General features: G+C 37.1%; 3 protein-coding genes across 3 annotated transcripts; all 3 read right to left on the bottom strand.

The window, feature by feature from the left end:
- Positions 1–804: 804 nt before the first annotated feature.
- Positions 805–2,813, bottom strand: LOC125420212 (UPF0481 protein At3g47200-like). Its single transcript, XM_048466769.2, has one exon. The coding sequence runs from the start codon at positions 2,763–2,765 to the stop codon at positions 1,050–1,052; it is 1,716 nt and encodes a 571-aa protein (XP_048322726.2). The 5' UTR covers positions 2,766–2,813; the 3' UTR covers positions 805–1,049.
- A 2,105-nt stretch (positions 2,814–4,918) lies between these two features.
- Positions 4,919–6,662, bottom strand: LOC107433751 (UPF0481 protein At3g47200). The gene has a single exon (XM_016045095.3). It carries the CDS (start codon positions 6,569–6,571, stop codon positions 5,135–5,137), a length of 1,437 nt encoding a protein of 478 aa, XP_015900581.3. The 5' UTR covers positions 6,572–6,662; the 3' UTR covers positions 4,919–5,134.
- A 1,799-nt stretch (positions 6,663–8,461) lies between these two features.
- LOC107431650 (UPF0481 protein At3g47200) lies at positions 8,462–9,844 on the bottom strand. Its single transcript, XM_016042626.3, has one exon. The coding sequence runs from the start codon at positions 9,750–9,752 to the stop codon at positions 8,520–8,522; it is 1,233 nt and encodes a 410-aa protein (XP_015898112.3). The 5' UTR covers positions 9,753–9,844; the 3' UTR covers positions 8,462–8,519.
- Between the last annotated feature and the right edge of the window lie 470 nt (positions 9,845–10,314).

Below are 10,314 nucleotides of genomic sequence, written 5' to 3'. Positions count from 1 at the left end.
TCTACTTTGGAAAATTCCCTTGTGTGCTACTATCTTAACGGAGAATCTTGTCTCATTGCACGCTTTTTATTTTCTATTATTATTATTTTTTAATTCTTTACATAGGCATTGCAATATTTTATTACTTCAACTGCTTTATTTGCTGCCAATTGCGTATGCAATGCTTTCGAAGTGGCAATCTGTCAAAAATATTACAGCCCTTTCCTTAAGAGTGCCAAACTTTGATACGTGAAAATATGTGGTTGGACTAGAGATCATTTGTGCCAGTATTATAGAATTAACTAGTAGATTTATGAAACTAGTTGGTGATCTGAATTTATAAGGAAAATCAGCTGGGAAGCAAAATCTGTAAGTTTTACTTACCTTGCTTACATAACCAAACTAAGACTGTCTAGTAACTTTTTGAGAAAATTTGAATGACACCAAGGAGTTGTTTAGTGCTTCTGATGCATGGTAATGCCCTGAATATGATTCCCTGCAAATATGGTGTTATGTCTGGTGGCCATTTTATTCTATATATTTTCTGGGTTAACGTTTGTGACTGCATGGTATGATGCAAAATCATCCTCTCTCTGTATTAAGCAATCAATATATCTCTTGTTTTTTATTGTTGGATAAAGAAAACCGTAGTTTAACTTTAATTGCTTTAAGGACTCACTTAAAAGTCAAAAGTACTTGTTTTAATCATTATCCAACCATCCATTTATAGTTATGCAGAATGAAAACAAAAAAATGAAGATCAGATAGATGAAGCTTATAAATATAATCATTATTTCATAGCATTTTCCAACATTTACATGTTAATATAGCAAACCACCAAAGCTCCTTTTATTAAAATATTAATGAATACAAGGCTCCAAGTTAGCTAACTAGCTAGCTCAGCATACATACATATATATATATATATGTATAAGTATTTATTGCATGCATATATATATAATATCATAAATAAACAAAAATTAGAAACACAAAAAACATATTTATATGAAATAATCCAAATCCGTATATAGATATTATATAGAAATATGTCAAAATTTACCATGGATTGATCATTTGGGTGGGTTTGCTGCGAGATAGGTCTGAATGAGACTGAGAATGATGGCAAAGATAGCACCAACGAATGCAAGAACAGTCCAAGGGCTACTAAAATGGGTGTGAAGCCAATCAGCCACCCAAATCTTGACCCTGTTCTTGTAATGCTCTTCAATCCTGTACTTAACCTCATTATAAACATGAGGGTGTGGAACCAAGTTCTTGGAAATGTCGTTAAACAGATCGGCAACTTGTTGGTCGCTGCCTAGATAATTCATAAGAATATCGCGATTTCTCAATTCGACGACATCTTCAACCTGATCAAGCAGTGAGTCCATCAAACATATATAAGATGTGACGCAGAAATCATCAGGGCCATCAGGGCTCATCTCAAAAGCCACCATGTTGAGCAGCAAGGATTTGGTGGAGTCGTCAACTGTCAATGGAGGAAGTGTCAGCTCTCCCGAAAGCAAGAAGCGAGACGAAAAATGAACATCGCTAAAGCTACCGCTTTCGCTGGCCTTGAATCTGATTCCCACAGTCTTCAGTTCCTTGGCTGAACGGTATGAGTACCATTCATGAGTTCTGGCCTTGTATTTTGCTGAATCTGATTTGCCATTTTTCCTACTCGCAGCATCTGGGACGCTCACAAAGCTTTTCCTCAGTATGTCAAGAAGATGAAGATGAACTTGTTGAGAAGGTTCAGCTTGGGTGTCGGCTGCTGCTTTCATGTCTCCGGATTTGGACGCTTCACCAGGCTCTGCAGAACCTCCTCTTCCATCTGTGCGGTCCGCTGCTGCTTTGGTGTCTCCTGGGGCCTTGGGCGCTGGACCAGTACCACTCTTTGCAGGCGTTTTTGGTTTGCTTCTGCTGCTGCTGCTGCTGCTGCTTCTTCTGAATTGGAAGTTACGATAAAAAAATGATTTTGGTTTAGGGGGAAGAGACTGAGTTTGTTTGATGAAGTTATCGATCGTCGCCTTTCCTTCATCACCACCCTTAAACCGCATGCTCATCAACGCCTCCAGGACAATGTAAGGCAGCTGGTTCTCCAACAGGAACAAGTCTCGCTGGACAAATGCTACCAGATGGTTTTTCATCCCTAATTTGGTGCGCCTTTCTGCGTCGATCATCATATAAATGTACTGTAGAATGAAACAACCATCAAGGAACATCATCCTTGTGAATTTTTCCATATCTTCTCCATGGGCTTCCATTTCATGATCGTCGTAGTATCCCCTTGCTTCCATAGCCACCTCCTTGACTTTATCGTACAGAGCATGAATCGGTTCTCCACTAATTCCTGCCACAAACTGCTTTGCCAGTTTAATCTTGAGATCCTCAATCTCCTGGAGTTGAGGTTTCCCATGATGATAAGGTCCAATGGACACCACCATAGGATCATAGCAATCCTTGTTCGAGTCGATATCCCGAAGCATCCCCGGGACCTTTCGAATCTTGGCTGCTGGCCTCTTAAGTTGGACGTTGCTTCCAGCTGATGCATCACTTTCAGGCTTGATTATGGCATTAAGCCATTCATCAAGACTGACTAAAGAAGAAGTTGGTGATGAAGTTGCAGAGGTACCGACTGGTTCGATGACGATATTGAGTAGTTGCTTAGGAGGGTTGCTCTGGCTCATCAGCTGGTTGCTATCTTCTGCCTTTTCTCTGATTATTGTTCTTTTTGTGGACAGCTCCTCTTCGAAAATCAAACACCCTTCCTCACGACCCTCCATTTTTATGCAGATTGCAGCAATTTATTTATCAAAACTTTCTAGTGTCTGTCTTTGATGAGAATCATATGTGTACTATTATACACACCACATATATATATATATATATAAATATACAAGTCCAAGTTTGCAGTATACTTTATTCTGTGGACCAGTAGTGCTTTTAAACTTTAACTGACACGGCAGAACTAGAATTGCTTGCCAAATTTGTAGAGAAGATGCAGTAGCAAGAGAAATGATTGCTTTAAGAATCTCTTAACTACTCTGTTAAACCAGAATCTTATGCACTTTTAATTTCTTTCTCCAATTTACATACTTTACGTTTTCAACTGGATAGTAATTCTCTATCAAAAGTTTTATTCATTTCTTGAAACCATAAATCTTACAGTTGTTCATCCGTGTATCAGAATATTCAGTAATGTTTGCTATCAAGCAATCCAATATTACTTTCTAGAAGAATGAGGACTAAATGATCGCCTTGAAAATTTTATTGGGAAACTTTACTGTTTAATGTGGGAGATAATAACTGAATTATTTTACAATTTTAATTTAATCGGATGTTATCGGGCCTCTTATTTGACCCGAGATCCGGGAGAGAGGAAGATACAATGGGCCGTCATTCTTTGGGCTTAGTTATGGCCAACCAGGCCTTTAGACTATGTGAACCTACATTAGTAGGCGGGGTCCGAATTTGCGTCCTCATTTTACATTGCGTTTTGTGTCATTCTTTTCTCTAGGTTAGATGTTCATGCCATGGAAAACTACATAAAGTATATTTAATCATTTTGTTTGTTGTATTTAAAATTATTCTATATTTTTTCTTTTCTTTTGCTGATTAGAATTATTCTACTGGGTTGGCATGAAATGAACTAAAATTCTTATTGAAGAAAAATATATATATATAAAAAAAAAAATCACTAAATATCTATGAAATATTTAACTAAATTTTTGGGTAAAGATGCTATGGGTACCAAAAGCAGAAACATTATGCCAGCAAGAGAGTATGAATGCATCTGGACAGTGCTTAGTTTAACTAGTTTGCAAAGTTTGACATAATTTTAAAGTAATATAAAGCAAGACAGACCAAAAAAAGAAAAAGGTCCATATGCAATTACAGTAGCATAAAAACGAAGATCGTTATATATATATTCAGATGGATGAAGCTTGCACACACATATATATGGCATTAATTAATTAATGTAATATGTATATTATTTGGGTGGGTTTGCGGTCTGAATGAGAGTAAGAGCTATGGCAAAAGCTGCACCGAGGAAAGAAAGAAGAGTCCAGGTGGTACTGAAATGGGCGTGAGTTGATGAAGTATATATAAGATGTTACCCAGAAATCATCATCATCATCAAGGCCACCTGCAGGTGCAGGGTATGTTCTTCCGGGCCACCATTTTAGCGGCATCAATTTTTTAGGAGTCTTAAAATAAAAATAAAAAAATAAAAAATAAAAAATGGAGCAAGTGTCAACTCTCCCAACAACAACAAGAAGATTGTTGCAAAAGCAACATCTCTACCACTTTTGCTGGCACTGCCCTGAATGTGATTCCCACATTGTTCAGTTCCTTGGCTGAATGGTGTGTGTGCGCAGTAGTACCAATAAATAGAGTCCTTGGCAGATCCATTATTATTAATAAAACTATCATCAGCTGGATTACTTAAATGTTCACTCTCACTCAGTAGCTGTGAAGCAAAATCTGTGTGCGTTGCACTTATCTTGCTTATATAACCAAATTAAGACTGTCTAGATTTATGAGAAGATATAAATGCATGCTTTATGGGTAAATCCCTGAATATGATTCCCCACAAATATATGGTTATTGCTGGTGGCTATTTTATTCTATATATTCTGGCTTAAAATTTGTGACTGCATGGCATGATGCAAAATCATCCTTTCTCTGTATTAAGCAATCAGTTTATCTCTTCTACAAGACTACAACTAGTATCTGGAACATTTTCTTCAGGGGATCCGCCTAGAGCAAAGAAATTCTGCCACATTTGTCATGGACTATCCCATGATTGGCCCATATAAAACCAGTATTCGATTATAGGCTGGGATAGCATAAAGCTGAGGACCTGTATCCTTCGAACAGGCTGAGCCGATCACCAAATCCAGCATATAATGAATTGAACTTATCAAACATAATGAGGTTCCAAATTGTAAATATGTGTTTATTAGAAATTAGAAAACATGTTCTAATTTTTGCACAAATAATGACATCAGGAAACAACAGTTCTTCGAGAATAAATACAGAATCTATAAACATAATCAAAGAAGCAAACAAATCTCCTCACTGAAGCCACTTTCAAAAGATATTGCTTGCAGAAAGAAAAACGCTTTAGGCCTTATTGTATGGTGAAAACTCATGGCTTGTGAGGCATAGTAAATTTTTTGCAGAAATCATCACAGGGACTGGAAGAAAACACAGAAAACCAAGTCTGAACACCACTCAAAGCAAGTGCAACCAAGGCAGCATTAAAAGCCATGATAGTCCATGGATTGCTAAAATGGTCATAATAGACTTGAGCCATCCACGTCGTGCACTTGTTTTCGTAGTGCTTTTGGATTCTGTCCTTCACTTCCATGTATGCCTCAGGATTAGGAACCAGATCAGTTCCTATTTCATTGAAGAGTTCTGCTACCTCTGCATCACTTCCAAGAGAGTTCTCAAGTACATTTGCATACCTTAGATCTTTTACGTCTACTGCATCATCAATGAGTGAATCCAAGAAGCTTACGTAGGAGGTAACTCCATAGTCGGTAAGGAAATTATCTGGGCACATCTCGTAGGCTATGAGGTTGAAAAACAATGGCCCTGTGGAATCATCCACTATCAATGGAGGAAGCTTCAGATAACCTGCAAAGCAAAGAGAATTAAAATCTATCTCTTTTAAGGAGAAAGTTCCACTTGGCTTTAACTGGATCCCAGCAGCTTTAAGTTCTTGAACATTGCGATAGGATATCTTATGATCTAACATCTTCTCCTTTTCGCGACGACCAGTCTTTTTCTCCTTGGCTGCTGGTGGCATTTGAGGCTGAGTCGTTTTGGGGGGTTGGTCAAGAAGTGTTGATTGGAGGAGCCCCAGAAGATGAGCCGGCTCTGGTTCCATGTTTACTGTTACTTTGCTCATGTACTTGGGTGGAGCCATAACATGCATACCTATAAATTTCTTGATGGATTCCTCGTACTCATTCTTGCTGTTCTTATCGTTGTTATCACCATTCATCAAGAGCTTGAGGAGTCGATAGGGAAGTTGGTTCTCCAGCAAGAACAGATCCTGCTGAGAGAAGGCAATTTGATCGTTTTTGATCTTGAACTTCTTTAGCTCATTTCTAACAAGGCTGTGAATGAACTGCAGTGTTGAACAGCCATCCAAGAACAACATCCAGGCCAAAGTCTCATTGTCCCAGTTCTTGGTCACCTCCTCATCGAAGCAATCCCTGAGTTCCTTTATGTTGTTCCAAATCTTCTTGTATAAATCTTTTCCCTTGTCAGTGCCTCTGTCTTTTATGAATCTCTTTGTGAGTTTGGGCTTGTATTTCTCTGCAACCTGGAGTTTTGGCTTGCCATGATGAAGAGGACCAAGGGATACAGCTCTTGGCTCGAAGTACTTTTCGAAATTCTTTCGATCTCGAAGCATTGGTGGAACCCTTTGAATCTTTGGCTTGGGGAATGTCATTGGATCAACTTCTTGTTCATCATCTCCTTCTTCCTTCATCAATCTATTAAATTTCTCCTCCCAGCTGGAATCGGTTGGCGATAGCTCTTCTATTGAAATCACAAATTCATTTTCAGCCATTTTTTTCACAACTGAAGTTTAAATGGCATAGTAACAAGCTTTTGCCATTTTCCGACTGATCAAAACTCCATATATATATATATAGCCATTTTAGAAACTGACTATATATTATTTAAAAAAAAAAAAAAAAAAAAACTATTCATACGTGTGATTACTACATTTTGAACATATAATTGAAGAAGAATTAAAGATTGGTATCAAAAGTAGAAACTGCTGTAAAAAAAAAAAAAAGTTGAATGCATGTGGATAACTTATATGCAAAGTTTGGCATAATTCTAATGAAGAGACGTGCAAATTTTAACCAATTTGTGATGTAGCAATTAAGTAATTAACAAAAAGAAAGGAAAAAAAAGGGGGGGAAAAAAGTTCATATGACAACTGGAAACTATAAAAAAAAAAGGGAATGTAAACATAGTTAATATGCAGAATGAAAGCTTTTGGAATAAATCCGCAGAGATTGATCTCCTTTCTCTGATTTCTACCAATTTAACATCCTTTTGTCTGAATGGTCTTTTTTTATTACATTAAAAAAATAAAAAATAAAAAGAAAAAGTAAAGAAAATGTTGTGAGAATTGAATATATGTGTCTTACTTCTGACGACAAGGATCAGTCCCTTCAAATTAAACTACAAGCAAAGCTCTATCGTTTTTTTTTTTTTTTTCTTTTTTTTAACTTACCAAAAAAGAAACAAGAAGAAGAAGAAGATGAGGAGAAATGTACCATCCATGTGATATACATGGGAAACAACAATTATGATTAATGACATTCTTTAATTTGATTCTATAGTAATCATGCCTATTGTAAGTCAAGTTTCAACTACTTTTTACGGACCAGTAGTGTCTTTTAACTTGACTAACACAGCAGAATAGGAATTGCTTGACAAAATTATAAAGATGATGTACTCGCAAGAGAATCATTAATGCTCTGAGAATCTTAATTACAAGTCAGTCAAACAAAGTTCTCATCCAGTAGCAAATTCTTTTTATAATTACCCACTTTGCTTCATTAAATGAATATATCTCTCATAAAAGTTCTATTCATTTCTTACAACTACATACTTACAGTTGCCCATCCGGACATGTATCAGAAATATTCAGTCATGTTTGATACCAAGCAAAGCAATCTAATAATGTGAACCACACCTTCAATACAAAAATAATATTACCGAAACAGAGTTTAGAAGAGTTTAATAAATAGTTGCCAGGTCTTTCAAGCTTTGTCTGCCGTCTTTCAAAATATTAATCTGCTTCTTCTTCTTCCTCTTTATTTATTTGTTTATTTTTTATTTCCTGGTTATGATAAAACTTGATGTGGGTGATAGAGATTATATGCTTTACTTGCTTAATATGAACATTAAAAATTTGAGAAATGGGTTGTATTTTTTATTTGAGCTCTAATTGGGTTGCCAACTGTCCTATTGTATTTTGCACCCTTAATACAATGGACAGTATTTCAGTTGATACATACCTCGTAACTGTAGTAAAGGCTTGAATAATTGATCATTGTTTACCTGTCATCGTCCATTAAAGCTTTCTCTATAAGTTTATGCCTTTTTTCTTAGCCAGGCATGAGATCCTGGCAAATAATAGTTTGCAAGTCCTAGCAGCATATCATAATTTTAGTATTTATTATTACAGAAAAAAGGAAAAAAAAAAAAAAAAAAAACCTTTTTTTTTTCTGTCCCATATATAAACATGGGTTTCTTAATCTTCTTTGGCTTGTTTTCTCTCTTATTAAGTACATTCAATTTATTCCTGTTGTAACGCTCGAAAATTCATCCAACAATTATACTAAAATGTTGGGGACAGTAATAAGTGCTCAGGTTAGTGGATTAGTAGAGATTATACTTGTAGAATAAGTGGTTAAGGAATAAAGTTTATAAGCTTATAAATGCTTTTTTAAGTTTTTGCAGAAATCATCACAGGGACGGGAAGAAAACACAGAAAATCAAGTCTGAACACCACTCAAAGCAAGTGCAACCAAGGCAGCATTAAAAGCCATGGTAGTCCATGGATTGCTAAAATGGTCATAATAGACTTGAGCCATCCACGTCGTGCACTTGTTTTCGTAGTGCTTTTGGATTCTGTCCTTCACTTCCATGTATGCCTCAGGATTAGGAACCAGATCAGTTCCTATTTCATTGAAGAGTTCTGCTACCTCTGCATCACTTCCAAGAGAGTTCTCAAGTACATTTGCATACCTTAGATCTTTTACATCTCCTGCATCATCAATGAGTGAATACAAGAAGCTTACGTAGGAGGTAACTCCATAGTCGGTCAGGAAATTATCTGGACACATCTCGTAGGCTATGAGGTTGAAAAACAAAGGCCCTGTGGAATCATCCACTATCAATGGAGGAAGCTTCAGATAACTTGCAATGCAACGAGAATTAAATTTTATCTCTTTTAAGGAGAGAGTTCCACTTGGCTTTAACTGGATCCCAGCAGCTTTAAGTTCTTGAACATTGCGATAGGATATCTTATGACCTAACATCTTCTCCTTTTCGCGACGACCAGTCTTTTTCTCCTTGGCTGCTGGTGGCATTTGAGGCTGAGTCGTTTTGGGGGGTTGGTTTATTTTGCTCATGTACTTGGGTGGAGCCATAACATTCATATGTATAAATTCCATGATGGATTCCTCATACTTATTGTTGCTGTTCTTATCGTTGTTATCATCATTCATCAAGAGCTTGAGGAGTCGATAGGGAAGTTGGTTCTCCAGCAAGAACAGATCCTGCTGAGAAAAGGCAATTTGATCGTTTTTGATCTTGAACTTCTTTAGCTCATTTCTAACAAGGCTGTGAATGAACTGCAGTGTTGAACAGCCATCCAAGAACAACATCCAGGCCAACGTCTTATTGTCCAAATTCTTCGTCACCTCCTCATCGAAGCAATCCCTGAGTTCCTTTATGTTGTTCCAAATCTTCTTGTATAAATCTTTTCCCTTGTCAGTGCCTCTGTCTTTTATGAATCTCTTTGTGAGTTTGGGCTTGTATTTCTCTGCAACCTGGAGCTTTAGCTTGCCATGATGAAGAGGACCAAGGGATACAGCTCTTGGTTCGAAGTACTTTTCGAAATTCTTTCGATCTCGAAGCATTGGTGGAACCTTTTGCATCTTTGGCTCGGGGAATGTCATTGGATCAACTACTTGCTCATCATTTTCTTCTTCCTTCATCAACATATTAAATTTCTCCTCCCAGCTCGAATCGGTTGGCGATATTACTTTCTCCTGGATTAAGGTGCTGTGCTCTTCATCAGTTTCAAAAGTGGAAACCACAGGTTGATCATGGCTTCCACTTGATGTTGTGGTTCTCTGACCACTTTAGAGAAGAAATATGAGAAGAAATATGAGAAGAAAAATAAAAAGAATTCTATTACTCTCTTGGAAATAGAATACAAAAATAAAAACTTCTCTCGTAGAGATTCTCACGTGAAACCTCTCTCTACACTGTCAAATTCTCTCTGGAATTGCTCACTCTTCTCTCAAGCTCTCTCTGGAACTTAAACACACTCTCTCTCGAAGTTTACTCTCAATACTCCTCACTTGGGATGATATTGAGCTTGCTTTCTTGGCTTTTCTTGCATGCAACAGGATGAACCTATTTATAGGCTTACAAGGTCGGTTTGATGGCCACAATCTTCAACAGCTTCTGACAGTAGCCCACAATTGTTGAGCAAGTTGGAGTTCAGTGTTAAATGCAGCAATGGCCATTGTCAAAGATGGTGGCTGTGCAGTCTTTACA

The sequence above is a fragment of the Ziziphus jujuba genome, chromosome 11 (genome assembly GCF_031755915.1).
Source record: "Ziziphus jujuba cultivar Dongzao chromosome 11, ASM3175591v1".
Classification (NCBI taxonomy): domain Eukaryota; kingdom Viridiplantae; phylum Streptophyta; class Magnoliopsida; order Rosales; family Rhamnaceae; genus Ziziphus; species Ziziphus jujuba.
The sequence above is the reverse complement of the archived record's forward strand: the minus strand, read 5'-3'. Positions and strand labels throughout refer to the sequence as shown.